This window comes from Palaemon carinicauda, chromosome 36, assembly GCF_036898095.1.
Source record: "Palaemon carinicauda isolate YSFRI2023 chromosome 36, ASM3689809v2, whole genome shotgun sequence".
NCBI classification, from domain to species: Eukaryota; Metazoa; Arthropoda; class Malacostraca; order Decapoda; family Palaemonidae; genus Palaemon; species Palaemon carinicauda.
In genome coordinates this window covers 71,512,591-71,534,183 of record NC_090760.1, presented here as the reverse complement: position 1 = coordinate 71,534,183, position 21,593 = coordinate 71,512,591, and the positions used below count along the sequence as shown (strand labels likewise).

The 21,593-nt window shown below is 38.7% G+C and overlaps 2 protein-coding genes across 2 annotated transcripts in view; one reads left to right on the top strand and one right to left on the bottom strand.

The window, feature by feature from the left end:
- The window catches only part of LOC137628898 (uncharacterized), a 139,100-nt gene that overhangs the window by 74,339 nt on the left and 43,168 nt on the right, over positions 1-21,593 (top strand). The window lies entirely within an intron of this gene.
- The window catches only part of LOC137628259 (uncharacterized), a 13,361-nt gene continuing 523 nt past the window's right edge, over positions 8,756-21,593 (bottom strand). Inside the window, exons 2-13 of the mRNA XM_068359423.1 lie at positions 20,971-21,103; positions 20,493-20,630; positions 19,649-19,807; positions 18,529-18,754; positions 17,668-17,915; positions 16,883-17,055; positions 14,971-15,212; positions 14,435-14,548; positions 12,267-12,399; positions 10,990-11,177; positions 10,267-10,599; positions 8,756-9,513 (exon numbers count right to left, since the gene is read on the bottom strand). Coding sequence (XP_068215524.1) covers positions 9,259-9,513; positions 10,267-10,599; positions 10,990-11,177; positions 12,267-12,399; positions 14,435-14,548; positions 14,971-15,212; positions 16,883-17,055; positions 17,668-17,915; positions 18,529-18,754; positions 19,649-19,807; positions 20,493-20,630; positions 20,971-21,103 — 2,342 coding nt within the window. The 3' untranslated portion in view covers positions 8,756-9,258. The remainder of the gene's footprint in view (positions 9,514-10,266; positions 10,600-10,989; positions 11,178-12,266; positions 12,400-14,434; positions 14,549-14,970; positions 15,213-16,882; positions 17,056-17,667; positions 17,916-18,528; positions 18,755-19,648; positions 19,808-20,492; positions 20,631-20,970; positions 21,104-21,593) is intronic.

Below are 21,593 nucleotides of genomic sequence, written 5' to 3'. Positions count from 1 at the left end.
TACTGAAGGCATGAATTTCACTGACCCTTTTAGCCGAAGCCAAGCACACTAGGAAAAGTGTCTTGAGGGTGAGATCCTTCAGGGAGGCTGAATGTAATGGCTCAAACCTGTCTGACATGAGGAACCTTAGGACCACGTCTAAGTTCCATCCAGGAGTTGCCAAACGACGTTCCTTAGAGGTCTCGAAAGACTTAAGGAGATCTTGGAGATCTTAATTGTTGGAAAGATCTAAGCCTCTATGACGAAAGACCGAAGCCAACATGCTCCTGTAGCCCTTAATCGTGGGAGCTGAGAGGGAGCGAACATTTCTCAGATGTAAAAGAAAATCTCCGATTGGGCTACAGAGGTACTGGAAGAGGACATAGATGCTGGCTTGCACCAATCTCGAAAGACTTCCCACTTCGACTGGTATACTCTGATGGTAGAAGCTCTCCTAGCTCTCGCAATTGCACTGGCTGCCTCCTTCGAAAAGCCTCGAGCTCTTGAGAGTATCTCGATAGTCTGAAGGCAGTCAGACGAAGCGCGGGGAGGCTTTGATGAACATTCTTTACGTGGGGCTGACGTAAGAGATCTACCCTTAGAGGAAGACTTCTTGGAATGTCTACCAGCCATTGAAGTACCTCGGTGAACCACTCTCTCGCGGACCAGAGGGTAGCAACCAACGTCAACCCTGTCCCTTCGTGAGAGGCAAACTTCTGCAGTACCTTGTTGACTATCTTGAATGGTGGGAATGCATATAAGTCCAGATGAGACCAATCCAGTAGAAACGCGTCTATGTGGATTGCTTCTGTATCTAGGACTGGTGAGCAATAGATTGGTAACCTTTTGGTCAACGAGGAGGCAAAGAGGTCTATGGTGGGTTGACCCCAAGTAGCCCAAAGACTCTTGCCCACGTCCTTGTGGAGGGTCCATTCCGTGGGTATCACCTGACCCCTCCGACTGAGACAGTCTGCCAAGACGTTCAAGTCCCCCTGGATGAATCTCGTCAACAGGGAGATGCCTCGATTTCTTGACCATATGAGAAGGTCCCTTGCGATCTCGTACAGCGTGAGGGAGTGTGTGCCTCCTTGCTTGGAGATGTACGCCAAAGCTGTGGTGTTGTCTGAGTTGACCTCTACCACTTAGTTTCGAAGAAAGCTTTCGAATTTCATCAAGGCCAAGTGGACTGCTAATAGCTCCTTGCCGTTGATGTGCATGCTCTTCTGACTTGAGGTCCACAGACCCGAGCATTCCCGACCATCCAGGGTCGCACCCCAACCCAAATCCGACGCGTCTGAGAACAACACGTGGTTTGGGTTCTTGACTGCTAGGGATAGTCCCTCTCTCAGACTGATATTGCTGTCCCACCATCTCAGGCATGCCTTTACTGGTACGGAGACTGGGAATGATACAGTCTCTAACGTCTTGTCCTTGTCCCAGTGAGAGGCTAGATGGAACTGGAGAGGCCGAGGGTGTAGTCTCCCTAGCGAGACAAACTGCTCCAGGGATGAGAGAGTCCCTACGAGACTGTTCCAACTCCTGACTGAACAAACGTTCTCTTTTCAGCATTAGTTGGACTTCGAGCAGGGCTTGTTCTATTCGGGTGGCAGACGGAAAAGCCCGAAAAAAACTGGACTGCGAATCTCCATCCCCAAATATAGAATAATCTGGGATGGGATCAGTTGGGACTTTTCAAGGTTGACCAAAAGTCCCAACTCCCTGGCCAGACTCAACGTCCAATGTAGATCCTGCAGACAGCGAAGACTGGACGATGCTCTGAGAAGCCAGTCGTCCAAGTACAGGGAGGCTCGGATTCCCGATAGATGGAGGGATTTTGCCACATTCCTCATGAGCCTCGTAAACACGAGAGGAGCAGGACTGAGGCCAAAGCACAGGGCTCGAAACTGGTACCCCACATTCCTGTAAACAAACCTCAGAAACGTTGGGAATCCGGGTGTATAGGAATGTGGAAGTATGCCTCCTGAAGGTCGAGAGAGACCATCCAGTCGCCTTCCATTAATGCTGTCAAGACAGCCTGGTAGACTTCAACGTGAAGTTTGTCTTGACAATAAACACATTGAGCGCACTTGCCTCTTACGTACTCCTGCAGTGAACATGGCTGCCAGATCATTGGAGCCATCCCTGAAAGACTTGTTCCTGCAGAGAACGTGGCTGTCAGATTATTGGAGCCATCCCTGATAGCCTTGTTTATGCATGACATAATTGTACAGCAAAATTTCAAACGCTCGAAAAAACTCCTAACAGGAGATGGTCTAGCTCTGAAGCCGACCATAAAATCTTGGAGCGTCTCATGGCCAGGCGCCAGGGAGAGTCTATGAGGTTTGAGACGTCTATCTGGGCAGAGGCAGGAACTCCCAAGCCGAGAACTTCTCCCGTGTCATATCAGACTCTCGCTCTATAAGCCAGCTTAAAAGGAGGGAAAGCAAAAGCTGTCTCCCCCAAACTCCTCCTGGTGATTAACCAGTCGCCTAGCAAACGTAAAGCTCTCTTAGAAGAGCGAGAGAGCACTAGCTTAGAAAACAACGGCTTCGAAGTAGCTAGGCCTAGTGTAAACTCTGACGTTTAGGCGAACGAGGAGCAGCAGTTACAAAAAGATCCGGACAAAGATCCTTAAAAATCAGCATGATTTATTTAAAGTCCATAGAGGGCTGAGCAGCTTTAGGCTCCTCTCCGTCTGACAGAGTCCTCAAGGGAATATCAGTAGGAGGGGGATCAGCAACTTCCTCATCTGAAGGAACCTTGTCCGACAATTGTCGAGTCTCAAGCAAGGGAGAGACCTGCCGTGGTGGCAATGCTTGACAAGCAGAGTCCACACGAAAAGGAGCAACAGTAGCAGTCAAGGACGCTATGTCATGTAACTGCTTAATGGACTGACCAGCAACAACAACAGGTGCGGGAGGACGCTCGACGTCAACTCGAGACTGCCTTGACTGCCTAGACTGAGCAGTCAAAACAACTCTAGACTGCGGTGCTTGACGCTCAACGTCAAAACAAGTCAACTATGCTGGTTGGCGAACGTCCTGAACGTCAACAAGAGCAAGCGGCAGCGGCTGAACGTCCACAAGCGGCTGAGAGTCAACACGGGACTGCATCGAGTGAGGCTCTACAAAACATGATTGATGTGACTTTGTAACGTCAATGTCAACAGGACGAGCAAAGGCTCGTTTGGGCGGCTGACGGCCAGGATCTCGATCAGCTAAGCGGCGAGGATCATCGTGAACCTGCTCAGCAGAATAGTCCTCCATAAGAGAGGCAAGCTTATTCTGCATGTCTTGCCGTACAACCCATTTAGGATCAACGGGAATGGGTGCGGTAAGAGACGAGGGTAACGTCTGTGACTGCAAAACCTTGCCTACAATAAGACTCTCGGAGCCTGTGTTACGAGCAGTCTTCCGATGACTGCATAGGGTCAGAGCTGTCCCAATGGCTAAACCAGGACGCTGGACCTGTCCTGAAAGGACTGACTTTCGCTTTAAGAGCCTCGAAACCTTGCTCCACGGTTTCTTACGCGAAAAGCCTTCGGATGACGAGGAGAAAATCGTCTCGCGCGTCTTATGGTAGAGGCGGTCTTGATGAGACACGCCTGAAACCATAGAGGGAATGTCTGTTCGCTGATCAAGGCCTCTCGAACCCATAAGTCGTACGACATTACTTCTCCCCTGGGCTTGGGAGCTTGCAAGAGGTCCCGGACTAGGCGAACGACAGGCACGAACAGACGAACCCTCGGTCGCAACACTGATAACACTTTGCGCAATTATCACTTTATCACTACGATTTTCTGTTTTGCACTTACTTCACTGAAATTGAATTTTTCAACAATTCACATTAGGCATGAATAAAACTGATTTCTACCTGAAGCACGCAATTCTACCCTCATCAAAAGGTTATAATTGCGAAATAAGTCGTATAATGTAAGCACATTAATACAAGCAAAAAACAGTAAACATATATTAAGATAAAAAGATCAGTGACTGGGGAGGAGACTAAACACTAGTTCATTCAAAACTACGTTTTCAATCTCTCACCGTACAGTGCCTTGGGACGAGAATAAAAACTAAAAACGTTTTATCCTTTCTCCCCGTACAGAGACTTGGGACGAGAGTAAAAAACTGACTCGAGAACAACGTTACTCGCTTGGGACGAGAATAAAGATCGGAACGTTCTCTCTTCCTCTCTCTCTTGATTTCACACCGAAGAGAAAAGCCCACTTACCTTTCGTCAATAAACAGGTTATTTGACCAAAGGAAAAAACTGAAAGGACTAAGAAATTGAAAATTAACAAGTTCCTTTAAATTAGTATTTAAAACATTTAAGTTTGAAAGAAGAATGAACAAAACGTCAGAATCGATTTACTCTTTCTGCAAAGTGAAACCGTGATTCTCTCTCTCTCTATCGTAACGATAGAGCGCAAACTGCGTAGCATAAATAAATCAAACGTTAGTTCATCTTTGAAACAGTACGAAGACTATTCAAAGAAAATCTTTCATAAAATATCTACTAAAAAATATTCATTTAATAAGTTTTAAATCATATGCTCTGTAAAAGTTATTTACGATTGAAAGGGCTCAACGTTGTTTAACTTCGGTTTCCAAGTTAGGACCGCCTACTCTCGGATTAGGGGAGGAATAGGTAAGGTCGCATATAAACAAATCATTAAAATTTATCTTGATGTTTATTATAAATGGAAAGCTAATCGAAGAGGCCTAATAAAGGCGGTTGAGATATAAAATATATAGAGGAAAATCTATAATTAACAACAACAATTTATAACGTGATAAGATAATTGCTAAAAGCCTAAAACACACTTCCGTACTAAGGGAAAGGTCGGCCATTTAAAAGTCAAAGAAAGTCCAAAAAACAATCCAAAGTCATCAACAATTAAATCTATCCAAAAACGAGTTCAAGATTTAAGTTGAAGATAAAACACCTGCACTGCGAAAGCTCAAACCAAAAGGAAGTACTTCACCAAGACTGTTGAAAAACTCCAGGTTAACAACGAGTAATGGTACGTCTTGTCGATCAGACCGACAGAGAAAAATTGGGTCTGTTTACATGTATATGCGGTATCTGGCCGATAGTTGGCGCTAGTGAGCACACCCGCAACCTTCATAGCGATCGCTCGCGAGTTTTTGTGTTTTTTCTGTCGAACCGCCGGAGGCTCAGCTATTATATATTTACCGGCTAAGTTAAATATTTAAAAATATGGAGATCATATCCTATGGTAATGGAGGACACCCAGTGGGAACCAGGGCTTGCCCCCACCTAAGGGTTGTGACCTGAGAATTATTAGGCTAAGTTAGGTGGGTTTATTAGGTTCTGTACCCTTTTAAAAATCTCAAAAGTGTTAAATAATCATATTTTGTCCTGTTTTCGCACACCCAAAATCCCAGGTTCCCACCTGTGTCCTTCGGGAAGGAGAGGGTCAATAATTTGTTCAAAGCACACCATTTCCAGTAGTAAATGTTTATTTTTCTCTTAGAAATGTTCTTATTCTGAAAGGTGGATAGCTAGTAAAGTGGTAAAGCGTTCGCCTAGCATTCGAATGGCAACAGATCGATCCCAGCCCGGTGTGACGGTCTGAACGATCCCCCGGTCTCGGAATTCTCCTTGATAATCTGCGCATGCGCGAACATTACCGTTAGCCAGTGCATACGAGGTTGATGTTTTATTTTCCTGTAATGTTAGCGTGCGCAGCTCAACATTACCGCTTACCAGAACATACGAGATTGATGTTTTATTTTCATGCGAGCGAAGCGAGCTAATGGCGGAAAAGAACCATTATACAATGTCAAGGAGAATTCTGAGACAGGGGGATCGGTCAGACCGTCACCGTGAGTTTAAGCTGTTTACTGGGGAGGCCACTGCTGTGGTTGGGCACCACAGTGGAGGATTGGGCTTTCCCGGCTGACGTTCTGGTGAGTATCTATTCTGATGAACTGAAACTGTAACCAGACAACTTTAACTTACACTGAAGTTACGGTATTCGACAACAGTATGAATATCATAACACGTGAAAATGGATGGTTATTAGAAATGTGTGTGAACTACTGAATGTATTTAAACCTACCTCGGTGTTAATTGACTCATCCATGTGTAATGATTTACCCTTTTCCTAAAGGGAGCCCGCAAAGATTTTTGTCATTTCATCACCACAGAAGACATACATAACCATTTTGTAAACAAACAACATTCCCGCGAAGTTCTTGCGTTCGAAGCTTTGCATATGGATTGACTTAGTCTATTTCATGGAATATAATGATTTTGAAGAATATAGTCAATAAATATTATTCATATGTACTGGATTTTATTAAAATGTATATTTCTTTGTTATCTTATTATACCTATAAGAATACATGAATTACCAAACAACTAGAGACACCAACTTAATACAAGTCGAACAAAGTAAACATTCAGTTCGAACTATTCACCTGTAGATTATCAAAGACATTATGCTGGAATATGAAAATTTAAACCAATTTCGTGGGAAAAAAATAAATATTATTCTTTTATAATATAATATAACTATGATCCTTTTATTCCTCACAAACAATTATTAAGCGTATATAAAGCCAAACAATAAGAGACAGGATAGTAGATGCAAATCGAACGAAGTAAACATTAGACTGTAATATTCTTCTTTATAAGAAAAAAAAAGGCTTTTGGGACCTTCCAAGGTCGCAAAGGTTTTGTTAAAATATTAGTGAAGGTTGATAAGATGAATATGACGACAATTAAATTAAACTTGACAATAATACAAAATGAATCCTAAATGACTATTATTCAATCATATGAACCTCGTCTATTAGCGTGAACATATTCAAAATTTCAGAATCACGATCAGCAAAATTAAGCTACATAGGGAAGGGCAAGTACATGACGAGGGATTCATGAACAATATAAGTGTTGGCATCCATTAGATATGGCTTTATATTAGCAATTACTCAGAAGGGTACCACATTCTCCATACGTAAAATATATAGGTCTATGTGGTGTCAAAAGAATATTCATAAACACCGCATACTCTCTTTTCAACATATACGTAGCATAAATTGCGTTTACAATACAGTTTCTTTGTGACTAGAGTACACCCGTATCTATATATATGAATTCTTTACAATTTTTTTTTATGGATTTATTGTTGCTCTGGAAAAAGTAAATCAATCATACATTTGTTAAATCACTTTATTCACACATTCATCCACACCAAGCCCCCTCCCCCCCCCCAAAAAAAAAACTAAATAAAATACATTGGCCAAATGGTAACCAGAACCATGAAAAATATGTTCATAAATGATATTTGAAAAGAGAGATTATAGTCTATCACGGGTTTGATATAAACACAGATAATTTGAAAGTTTATTCAAAGTTTAATGGGTGATAAAACTCCAGTTGTTGATTTATTTCAATCTTATTAGCGTGCTATCACTAGTGAACACGGCTTTGGATAAAAACAAGACTCAGAAAGATTCCAAAGCTTTGTAGTTGGAGGAAACAAGGTCATTGGGGTTTTTATATACAAACATCGATGCTAATATAGCACACATTGAAAAAAATGTATATCAGTAAATGAGAAATGTTACTGACAATATACATGGTGGTTCAAGGTCTCAGGTCTCAGTTCCAGTATCATCTGAAGAGAGTCTCATCAGTACGGCAGCCTGGCAGGTCCAACATCTCACAATGGTGACCAACCACAGCAGTGACTTCCCCAGTAAACAATTTGAACTTGCAGTCCCAGGCTGGGATCAATCTTCCGCCATGCGAATGCAAGGCTAGTGCGTTACCACTGTGTGTACGTATATATATATATATATATATATATATATATATATATATATAGATAGATAGATAGATAGATAGATAGATAGATATATATATATATATATATATATATATATATATATATATATATATATATACACACACATATATATATATATATATATATATATATATATATATAATATATATATATATATATATATATATATATATATATATATATATATATATATATATACGCACACACACACACACACACATATATATATATATATATGTATATATATATATATATATATATATATATATATATATATATATATATATATATATACTGTATGTGTGTATATATATACACACATATATAGGCCTATACAGTATAAACACAAAATATCTAGAACTGTAAAACTTTACACAATAACACATACATAGAAGATTCATTTTGATTTTTGCCAAAAATGCTTTGGAAAAGGGTCAGGTTAATCAAACCTTATGTGATCAACACATACATATAACAAATGCAATTTTCAAATTCCCAGACCTACTAAATAAGAGTAAGGTCGTTCATAAATGGCACGCAATCAGTGAAAAATAAAACACATTTTTGCCACATCAACATCGAATGAAGGTGTTATATTACTACATTGTCCTACACATACGAATGTGAAAGATTCTTTTGAATAGTAAATAATGTTTCTAATATTAACACGGGAAAGAATAATATAAAACAGATAAATATTCAGTTGATTTTGTTGTAAACACTTCAAAGGATTTGCATCCACAATAAAAAAAAAATATATATATATATTGCTTTTTCTGATGGTAAAAAGGTGTAAATTTAAAAAAAAAATAATGAAGTTGAAAAATTATAATAAAAAGATATATTTTTCCTTTATAGCTCAGCTTTTTATATATCAAGAGCCAGTTTTAATTATTCGATTTTCACAAAATCATTTACTTCGCCGTCTTAATTTTATACAACACTTTAATATTTTTTATTAGTGTAGTACCCAGTATTGAAAATTCTTTCATGTATTTTCCACTTTAAATTATCTTATATATACACTTTTGATTTTAGTATTATTTCAAATTTTTGCCTATGTGTATTACTGCATACTCAAAGAATAAACAAGAGATCTTAAAAAACAATAACAATTGCATAAATACACATATGGCTTGGTCAAGCATTATCGCTCATGGAGTGCGCATATCTTACCACTACCGAACACACCTTATCTTCGTCTTCATTTCATCAATCACACAACAGCACACGCTTTGACCCTCTGTCTGTTGAGTTACAGTCCTCGATACTTTCTTGTCCTGGTTCCTGGTTCCTTATTGCTCACTCCGCAAAATAAGTTTGCGGGCACTCTATCTCGTCAATTATTTAATCTTAAACAAAGATTACACTCTAACAGCTTTTCCTTTACATCCCCTCTTCTTGGGGATTTCTTTCACCCTATTTTTTTTTCTATTTTATTCCTTCATGCTGCCAATCACCACAATCCAGTACACGATAAAGAATATGATTACTATCAGAGCGTAGCAATACCTCGCGGCTTTCAGCGGACGGTTGGTCTTCGGGGGATCTTCTTTCTCCTCTCCCAAATATTCGCCTGCTTCGGCTCCTCGTCCTTCTTGCCAGCAGATTCGCTGCAAGAATATGGATACCTGCTTTCCTGGGTTTGACTTCCTCTTGATTCGTACATCTACTACTACCTGGAAGATCACCTGGAAAGAAGAAGAGATGGTTGATAGTTAAAAGTTTACAGAGTTAAATGATGTCTGTTTACAACGACTGTGAAGATTGTTGCCTCTCATGACTCAAACAGAGTTGGAATTAAATATTTTAATGATCTTAACCCAATTTCATTTTTATTTCAGTAGATTAAAAGTGGTGATTGATTACTATTTTTTTCCACAGAATAATTGGCATTTGATTTATGTTCTGTAAAAGAGTACAGTACAATCATTTGGGATTATATTTTCACAATTTAAAAAACTTCATGGAATCTTGATCTGACAACACTAATGATTGTTACATTATCATTTTACTGATAAAATCCATCTCGTTTTAGAATGCTTTCATAAAATACAAGCTGTAAGAAAAATATAGCTTGAACAAAAAGGTTGTGGTGCCCTTTTTGGTAAAGGCCCTGACAAGTGATCGCCAGACTGGGGTTCGAGTCCCCACTCATACTTGTTAGTTCTTTTAGTGGCTGGAACCTCACCATCCTTGTAAGCTAAGATTGGGAGGGTAGAGCCTATAGGTCTACCTGCTGAGTCATCAGCTGCCATTGTCTGGCCCTCCCTGGTCCTAGCTTAGATGGAAAGAGAGCTTGGGCACTGATATGTATATGTAGTCAGTCTATAGGGCATTGTCCAGCTTGCTAGGCCAATGTCACTGTCCCTTGCCTCTGCTATTCATGAGCAGCCTTTAAACCTTTAAATCAGTTATACTCGCATTCATACGGATCCAATTACCTGCGTGAAAATGAACGTGATGGCAAAGAAGCACCAGACATCGATGGCTTTGGTGTACGACGTCTTGGGCAGTCCCTCGGCGATCTGTTGGTAGAGAGCGTAGAGCACCAGCAGCGTGGTGAGAGTCATCATCACTCTCAAGTCCATGTTGTCCCGTTTCAAGAACAGAGAAGTGTAACTGATCAGCATCAGCATGATGGTGGGCAGGTAGGTCGAGGTGATGTAAAACCAGAAGCGTCGGTACAGCTTGATGTTGACGGATGCCACGCTGTAGTCTTGCTCTGTGTGGCTGTCGATGGTGACGGAGCCCACTTGGTATTCCGTCAGCCACACCTCGAAAGGAAAGCAAAGAAAGTAGTCTAGCTGAAGTGACCCTTTTAGATACAAACTTCCTACTTATACACTTTCGTTGATAATCACAACACCTTTCTAAACAATCACAACACCATCCTAAACTATCAGAACACCACCTTAACCAAGTTCAAAACCATTCTAAACAATCACAACACCATTCTGACCAATTGCAACACCATTCTAACAAATCAAAACACGATTTTAAACTATCACAACACTATCCTTACCAATCACAACACCTCTCCAAAAATTCCCCCTCAAAATGAATGACCTCTCCAAGGAAAATCACCCGATCATTCCACTCCATGATACCCAATCCTTTAAGCACAACAAATCACAAGTCAAAAGTATTTCCCCCAAATCAATTACCTCTCCCAGGTAAATGACCTCAAGGTCATTCCACTGTAGGAAGTCGACCCTGGCCGAGGTCAGTCGAAGAAGAAGTTGGCAGTGCTGCGCATCGAAAGGGAAGTTCTGGAGGTCCATGCTGCACGAAAATGGGGCGTTGACTTTCCAGGTCATTTGAATGGGATTCTTGCTGCCTTCGAAGACTTCGTCTGTTGGAGGAAATTATTATTATTATCAATTTGCTTCTGTTTTCCTATTCCATAGACTTTTTTGGATAGTATAATAGTGTGAATACGATTATTATTATTGTTTTATTCTCTCTCTCTCTCTCTCTCTCTCTCTCTCTCTCTCTCTCTCTCTCTCTCTCTCTCTCTCTCTCTCTCAACTATATGTCCAATCTATCTAAAACTAAAAATACAATTGTGAATTCAGTTCATATTTTTTTTCTTTTAGTATTGAACCCATGCCAAGTGTTACATATCCATAAATCTATCAGTCAATCACTAAATAGTTAAAATATGTCAGTGAAATTAAGGAAACTTTTTTATAACCCTTTTGAAGAATTCAGGCATTTTTGCAAACTATGGAGATCACGAACATCAGCATCAATCAGTTTGGTCCAGTTCCCCCGTGTTTTGAAAAACCTAGTACCTACAACTTTATCACCAGTTCTGTAAAGACTAGATAAAGATAGAGAGAAAGGTAACAATTGTTAACTAACTTTCCTCTATTGCTCATTCTTTATCATCTGCTATCTCTTCTTCATTTATTATGTGAGGTAGATTTAAGATGCCTTACATAACAATCTAGTTACACTTCTTGATCCTTATTCAGATAAATATATTGGAACCAGGTGATGTTGCCAGATATCATTGTGTGATCCGAAAGTCTTCAATTTTTATATTATAACATCCTCTCTCTGGTTAGTCTAATATGAACCAAGGTTGAGAAAATAAAGCAAAAAGAAACATTATGGCATATTAGAATGATGATTGAGGATATTTACCATACTCTAAAAATAATAAAGAACAAAAGACATATATATCAATTCATATAAACATACCACAACAAGCCAGGATAAAATGGTGGATGAGTACAAGCAGGGTAGCAGCTTATCGTATCAGATTAAAATAAACAAAAAAATGCCAAATTAATTATTTACATGACATAATTGTGGATAAGAATTGAGTGCATGTGGATCAAAATTCCGTATGAGAACATACTGAATGAGTTATTGAATCAGTAGGTCATAATAATAAGTACACGAGTACAGTATACACAAAATATATTGCCCTTACTATGAGCTGTGAGAACTGGGTCATCTGGTTCCGGGTCAGTCTCTTTTCTTATCGTCAACACTGGTGTTGTCTCATGTACTTTTGGGAAATCAGCGTTCAAGAACTCCAGCTTTGGCGTCCAGACCTTTGATCGCTATTTGGAGAATGAAGAGATAATTTGTTATAGAAGGAAACCTGAAAAATGAACGAGACAGTATCCGTCTTGTAGCATTTTAGATATCTTAAAGAAGTGTTTTGGCAGTTGAAAGCAGTGGTAACTTCTGCAATATTCTTTTTTCTAATAAATAAAACAACAATATGATAGGAAAAGCAAGCATAGTGAGTAGAAATAGTTAGAAATTACACTTTTTGGACCCCTTCCAACTGCTCGGAAAAGAAAGAGATGAAGTGAAAGTTAGAAAACAATCACAGATCAATTGGTGTAATAGTACAAATTTATTGCTTTTGTCTATACAGTAAATTAAGCTTTTCCTTGTGTAGTTACAATTGTTCGATGGATCTAGCAAAATACAGAACTTCAGAAATTCGTAAGCTTGTAGTGCTTCCATCAAGCAATCCTTACAGTGAACCAACTGGAAGAGTTCCCAAGTCTGTTCTGAACCTTAAATGTCCCTGCCTAGTGATCTTCTGGATTGTGGTTCGAGACCCGCTCAAGCTTGATAGTTTTTAGTAGTGTCTACAACCTCGTCATCCTTGTGAGGTAAGAATGAGGAGGTCGGGGGAGCATATAGATTTACTTGCTCGTGGTCCTAACTTGGGTGAAGAGGGGGCTTGGGCGCTGATCATATGTATATATAGTCAGTCTCTGAGGTATTGTCCTTTTAGGGCACTGTCCCTTACCTCTGCCATTCATGGGTAACTTTTAAACATTTAATCCTGCATATACTATAGGATAGCGGAGATCAATACAAAGTCAAACCCACACCATTGAAGGGCACTGAGCACATTGTACCAACCGGGTGTCACACGATCGTACATAGTTCATTTTGTGTATATATTATGCTTGTATCTTCACTCTTCCCTCGCACTAAAATGAACCAGATTAAACATGTCTGCTTTTCCCCTCTGTAACAGTGTCTGTTTTTCAAACAGGAAATTTCTTGTTGCTTTGAGCTTTTGTATATCAAGGAGAGTGTTCAATAATAAATTTACTCAGTTGCTTTCAACCTGCCTTTGAGTCACAACCTTCTCTCGGCTCGTCACATTGGTGACCCCGGTATGACCGCTACTCATGACTCACAGAGGGGTATGCATTCTAGGCTGAGGGATTTTGTCAAGCTTCTTTCTCCCCAGCTTTTGACTCCCAACTAAAAGTGTCTGGTACTCAGTTATGGCTGGGTCTACCCTGTGGCCTGCAAGTGAATTCAAACCCAAGCACTTCAAAAGCTGAGTATTACTGAATACATTGCCTTTACCACCCTGATTTGCTTTATCTATACATAATATTAGTATGTACAAAAAAAGAGATTTCAGTGTACTGCCTTAATTAAACCTAATCTTCTTGGCATCTAAATTAAAGATTGATTTAACTACACTAGACAGCTTCATTTAAATGTAATCTATATAGGCTTTAGAAAAGAAAATAATGTATTTATTAGAATTTTCGTTTGTTTTTTTAGTCTAGTATAACTTCAAACTCTTAGAAAGCTGAAAAAAGGGCATTCTTAACTAAGCTTTACTAATGATCTTAGCATTTACAGTAAAGCCTGATTTAACTCCCTATATCACCTTATCTAATTACCTCTGCCAACGAAGTTGGAAGGAGGTAAAGTTTTCGCCCCTGTTTATGTGTTTGTGTGTTGGTATGACTATGAACAGCTTCCTGGCCACAATTATAATCATAGAATAATGATACTTGCAGGGATTAACTGTTATGCAAAAAGCTGGAAATGGTTAAACTTTGAAAGGTCAAGGTCTCGGTCAAGCAAAATGTCCAATTCAGGTAATCAGCCATAAGTTTGTACATCGTTGTCACAGAGACTTCAAACTTGGTTCATATTTGAGTGTATGAAAATCCAAGCCAATTAATACATGTTAAGGTCAAGTTCGAGCAAAAGGTCGAGATATATGCTGCCGCGGCAGAGGTTAGCGCTCTACTGAGTGCCCCTCTAGTTAATGATGCATTACCTTAAATAAGTTCAATCCTCTTGGCCTAAGCCCACACTTACCTCCACATAGTTAATGTCAATGAGCTCTTTCAAGTTTAGATACTGGAGGCGAATGTCGTACCACGACAGGGTCAGCGTGAAGTCGACCGTCAGCTTCATATCGCGAAGGTTGATCTGTAGACAAAATGAAAAGTTATGGAATTGGAATCTAATTTTAATAATATAAACAATAATAATATCAGAGAAAATGAAATCCCTGGTTATTTATTTTCTTTGTTTTAATTATGAAAATTTCATAGATTCTACTTCTCTCTCATTGGTATTATCAATATCATTACTATTATCATCACCATTTCTATTATTATTATTACTATTATTATTATTATTATTATTATTATTATTATTATTACGTATAACTACTAGGTCTCTCCCCGTTCCCTGGGTAGGGAAGAGAAGGAGTAGCCATACCCTTGTGAGAGGGTTGAACCTGTGTATGCGTATGTGTGCATATCTATCTAAATATTTAGCAGTCATTTTTTTATATGCTACGTATACTAACAACGGTAATGTAAAGAAGCAAAAAGGGAGCCAAGTACCTCAGAGAACCCAAAGAGACTCATATTAAGATTCATGTTAAGCGGCCCGGGCTCCACCCCCGGAGGCGTCAGGTTGGAGAGGTAGTCCTCGGGCAACGACAGTTTCTCGCAGGACTTCTCGTCCGACGCGTCCGGGCAGTCCACTCTCAGGTCGCATCTCTGCGTCAGGTTGATGCAAGTGGCGTCTTCGCAGCTGTACTCCCAGTCGTAGCAGGCGGACAAGGCCAGGACATGGTCGGCATCTGTTGAAGTTGCATGCAATAGAGATTTCTGAAGGAAGATTGGATTTTTTCCAACACGATAACTCACTTGTGTCTTTCCTTTGACAATATCTATGTACATATCACAGTCTTGCAATCACGAATAGTTGCATGACCCTGAAAAATTATCTTGGCAAAGTAATTAAGCAAAAAGATTCATAATCTATTCTGTTTGAATCTTGCCCCTATCTGTGATAAAATAATTACTTGGTTCTTGAATAATATATATGTGATAACAAGAAATTAGCTAGCTGCAGTTCCTAATGTTATCCAACCATCTTTTATGACCTTGGATTGCAAAGATATTTTGCATTCATATATATGGATATGATACAAAACCTTTACACCCACCATAAGCTGGGGAAGAGGGACGTGGGGTGTTTGAATATAAGAATAATGTTCTTATTTATTAAAAGAAAGAATTAATGAAGGTCTTGACTCAAGATTATTTGTCTGGTCATGTTGGGGTCCAAAGAATTATTAGATTTATGAAACATTTTGTGCTTGAAATCACTGGCTCAAAGTAATGTAGTTCTATAGAAGGGAAAGAGGGAAAGTAGAGGTGAGTCCATCTTAGGCCTCTTGGTAGTAATCGATCAGATGAATCCTTCGTTTGATTTATTTCTATTTTATGATGTTGAATTCTCCTACTTCCTTCATGTTTCCTGAATATTGCCACCAACAGTGAGGCTTGGAAAATTACATGAAGAATTTTTTAATACATCTATTAAGGCTAGATGTCCTAAGACCTAACCTTAATGTTAATATGAATGGAGTGTATAGTAAATCTAATACTTTTTTAAGGTTTTGATATTCCCTTTTTCGGGTTACAAGAGAAAGATAAAATATTTAATTTTTTTTTTGTACATAATATAACTTTGCAGACATGATCATTTTGTGATAACATTTCAAGTGATGTTCGTAATTAATTACGAAAAATAAAGGAACAACTCTTTAGCTCAGAGGTTGGGTAGTAAAAGAACTAAGTTTCCCCATAAAATAAGTTTTCTATGAAGACTAAAATTTTATATAGAAAACGTTAAATCTCGATCTAAAACTAGAGTAACTCTTATATTTTTCTGCATCTAAAAGCAACACTCATGTAAACAAAATTCGTATCTCACCTTTTAGTGGTTTAATAAAGAGAAAAACAAAATAGTAACGACTTGCGTTGAAGTTTGAAACATAAACAAAAAGTATTTGAGTTAGGTTACTTAACATAATATCATTCTAAAGCCACAATGTAAAGAGAGAGAGAGAGAGAGAGAGAGAGAGAGAGAGAGAGAGAGAGAGAGAGAGAGAGAGAGAGAGAGAGAGAGAGAGAGAGAGAGAGAGAAGCCTAAAATTTGATATACAAATCATAAATATTTTAGAATGAGTCTTGCATCAGCTAGGCCTACCTTGAAAGTTGTGAATCCACATAGTTATATTCAATTTCAGCCAATATCAAAACACGTAAAAGAAAAAAAAATGAATAAATAAAACGGACCCTGATCTATGGAGATAAATTATTTGACTACTTTTCTTCCATATGATATAAAATGATAGGTCCTTTCTGCCGTATAATGACAGCAGAAGAGACGTGCTTTCTTGCATATAATAACGGCAAATGAGATATTTGTTTACGTAATGAACTGAGAAACATTACTCACCTTTCGGTTTCCCGCACACATAATAGTCTGTGGTCAATTTCCACGTGTGGGTGCCCAAGGGATACGAACCATCGAAGGCGAAATAAGACGCTATCAGTTCCTTTGTCCACATGTCTGTCAACATCCAAGTTTTGTTTTCCTCGTTGAATTTAAGGTCGAACTTTGTAAAGCCTCTGAGGAGTCATAATAATAACAATAGTTGTTAGAAACCATTACTATAAATGACCATTGAACCCTGTTTAAGAAATTAACATTTATATTTCATTGATACATTTTTTCTAACCTGATTGAATCTTCATATAAATAAAAATCTTAAGTACTTTTGGTACAACAAACACTATCATTGAAGCCTCCTTAGCTACTGGTTGGTATATTATAGGCTACACTTATTCTAAGTACCCTTCTGAGTGAAGATACCTGAACATGGTGATAGGTTTTGTGTATCACCATGATCAGCAAAGCTGTACTAGTCAAGGTTAACAATACTAGTTTGGTTTGCTGTAAGTGATCAGACTAAAGTCTCCCACCATCACCAATCCACAGCGGTTAGCGTGGTAGTGAAAATGGCCAAACACCAGACATGACTAAGGCCATGTCTGAGGCTTTTGTCCTACAGTGGATTAGAAACGGTTGTATTTATTGTATTCTAAGTAGGTATATAGAGGCACTGAGTTGAACAAATGTATATCTATATATATTTAAAAAAAAAAAGGAGAAAAACGCAATTGTAAACTGTTACCTATCAAACAATATAAAATGATTCACCCTCTGACTTTCATACATACCTAAAAGAAGTTTTCTTTCCATCTTCGGGACCAAGTCGAAAGAGAATCGCCTGCTCATCTTCTTCGCAGAGGCCCCTCATCTTGTACATCGTGGGCACAGTTTCCTCGCAGGGCACGCAGAATTGGTACAGGGAGGAGCACTTGGTATCGTCCCATTTTCCGGCATTTGGAGGAATCATCATACCGAGGCATGTTTGGGAAGCTGAAGACGACTTGAAGTTAAAGTTCTCGTACATCAGTGGGTTGCCCTGCGCAAGGAATTACATTAATAGGCGGTGAATCATCTAGAGGTAATTGCGGTGTGCTCGAGTGGCGAAAGGTAAAGTAGAGAAAGTCCTCAATTTACAAACTTTGTAGCTTCCAAGAAGCTGTTCTTAACTCGAATTGTTTGTACGTTAATTTCTTTTTAAATTCTGGCCCAGGTTTCACCTAACTCACAAGCCTACGATCTTTAGCTACAAAAGTAAAAAGGTAGACCTGTTTCATATTGCAAAGGCCCTGGTTACCGGATTAAATTATGTAACATTGTTTTATCAAAGAATTTCATTATGAATTTTTGAGACAGTATCTGAGATTTATGATTTCACTTGGATCTGTGTTTGTATCTGAATGTTTGGAAGTCAAATTTTTGTAAGTTGGGGATGTTCTAGATTCATGGACTGTTAAGCAATCCAAATTATAGAAGTATAGATATTCAAATACAAATCATACAAAAAGAATCTGTAAGCACACAAATAAATCTTAAGATTCCACCTATTAGACTTTCTTGTTTTTCTTCATGACTAATCAATAGAAAAGTACCATCATTAGATGAATGGAATATAAGAAAAGGGGATACAACAATGAAGCATTATTATTCACCTCCATGTCCAAATATTCATTATTTTCTTCATCTGTGGCTCCTAACCAGAGGAAAACAGTGGCGTGGTTGGGAGGCTGACATACAGACAAAAATGCCTTGGAGGCACTGTAAAGAGCTACATTCTCTTCAACACTGCGAGGGATATGGAGCTTTGCCTTCTGGTTGTCACACCAGTGGATGGCCTCGCGGAATGAACGTCGCTCGGGGAATACAGTGACTTGCTTACTGAAATATAAGAAAGAATATTAGGGTGATCTTTGTTTTCTGGCATGCTAAGCAAGGGAGTATATCCAGAAGGGGAAAGCTTATGTTTACTCAAAGGGTGAGTCCATAAAAGGGATTTTGACATAGGAAAATCCTATTTTTGGGTGAGATACCCATGTCGTCCTGATGGTAGTTCCTCTAAGCAGCTTTCTACTTGGGATATTTCCTACGAGTGATATACCAGAGAATTTTACCTGTAGAGGTATCACGGGGTTACTATCCCTGGAGCAAATATCCCAAAAGATATCGTGTATGTGACAGGGACGTGTTTAAATACGACCACAGCCATCCTTCCATGAATAGAGTTAACCTTGTCTAGAAGGATATGGGATAGGATCGATAACATGTGAGAGATGTTACAACTCCGATACCATTGTGCAAATGTAAATACATAAAACTCTATCGCTTCCACGTATTCTTCAGTCACATGAAAAAAGGAAAGCAATTGTCTCTAAGCCTCTTGTGTTATACACTCATCCATGAAACTCTAGAAAAATTTAACACCCTTAAGGAAATTTTCACGTTTGATATACATGATAAAACTATAGTCACTCGTAAATGTGTTTGCTTTACGCTTGTAGTGTAATTGACTGATTATCTGAAAGATAAAGGTATATAAAAGATTATTTTCATAATGAGCATTACAATTATCACCTACCGTGTGATGTAATAGTCAATGATTATAAGAGAATAAAATTTACGGTGAAAATGATTCGGTGTACATAGACAAAGGTCTTTTACGAACTGTTATAATTTCCTAGGCAAAAACGCATCATATGTAAGGATTATTCCTTCTGCTTGACCATAGGCATAGATATTGCAGAGCAGTCATCTTTGATGGAACCGAATATTTACCTGGTATTGCAGTAATCTTCTTGATTGACTGTAATTTCCTGTACGCTGCCAAACTTTTCCCAAAGCGTGGTAGACCAGGCTATAAGATCCCCTTCGTCGAAGTTTTCACATTGAAACTGACTCTGTACTTCCTCTTCCGTCAGGACGCGGTTGTAGAGGCTAAGAAAAGAGAATATTTTGGCTCATAACTCTCATTTCCTCCATATGCTGATGATTTATGAGGTGTCATGTCTGTGGCAACAAGTAATGGTTATCTTTGAAGTTCTGATGTGGCTTACAGTGTCCTATGTGGGTCATGATGAGTTTGTAGACAACCATCAATGGTAGAAGAAGAATGGCTAAATACACAATCATATGAATGGTCAATTAAAATTAGCTTTAATTATCAGCCATATGATCTTTAGGCTTAAATGAGCTATTAGTCAATAGGTCCGTTGAATTAAGAATCTTGTACACGTGAGCTAAATCACCATCAGTCACATATGTAACCTGCCAAATAGTTATTTCAACTATTATCCATATACTCATTAATATTGCTCCCCTTGGATACAAACTCTCCAAACTAAAGTGAATTCCGGTCATTTATGTGTCTATAAAGAAAACACAAGACTGGAAGTTAGGAGAGCATCCCGCATTTCAGTATTCCAAGGATAATTGGGCAACAACAATATAAAAGTAATTTGGTGCAGTAACTTTATTTCTGGTATGGCATTTTACTGGAAATGTAACTACATAAAGTCAAATATGCCAGCTAACTTGGGTAACCTTATCTAACCTTATGTCGTCCATTCACGGGTCTTTCGAAGAAATGGGACCAGATTAGAATGATGAGAAATTCACTTACTTGAACTCTGTGATTATCCCTGAGAAGCTCTGTTGCTCCTGGTATCCCCCTAGGACTTGGTCAGTCTCTTGCCCCAAAACCATGGAAGCGTTCAACAGGATCTTCCGGGCCGAAATGTCATGCACGATGTTGATCTCTCTGGGAAAGATTAGGTGGGATTAATCACATGTTTATGAAATCAGAATTGTTAATCATGCCATAAAAACTTACCCACTGAAATACAATTCCAACTCACCCTCTTGCATACACTAACTGACATACAACACCAGCTCAGTCACTGACATATATTTACAACTCATCTATTGACATTTAATTCCAACTTACCAACTGACACATTTCCAATTCCTCCACAGACATACAATTCAAACTGACAAACTGACATACAATTTCTACACACTAAATGAGATAAAATTCCAACTCAACAACTGACTCACTAGTCTACAATTCCAGCTCACCCACCGACACAATTCAAACTCACCCATTGACATATATGAGAAGTTGCGTAGTGCTGACCGTGTAGCAGACATGATACCACTCCATAGGAACGAGAGTCAAGTTTTTGGCCCCCATGAGATACTTGCCTCCCAAGGCTATGAAAGCTTCGGCGATCTCTGGGGAAGTTCAAGGAGGCGGAAAGCTAAGTTGATTATAATGATAATATAGACAAGTAAGAAGATGATATTTACAATCATAATGATATTCATATTGATGATGATGAAAGTTATAATTATATCATCAGCTAGTTTAATGAAGATAATTATAACCATAATCATAATTCGTTTATTCCGGTAGAAGACCTTATTCTATGCAAGTTTGATTGAAGATAATGGCTGCCTCAGTGGTATTAATTTTATAAGACATTTTCTATTGATCTAATCTTCTCAACAGCACTGCATTTAACCAGTAACTATGCTATTCTCATTCTTTGAGAGGATATATATTCATCAGCAAATTAATGAATTCTTTATTTGAAAAAAAGTGTACATTTTAATATAAGTTTATGTACGAAGTCCAGGGGTGTTCCAGGGTTCAGTGATTGATCTTTCTTCGTCATTTTCAAGGGTGAGGTCAAGTTACAATGTGTTTCAAGCAGCAAGGTAC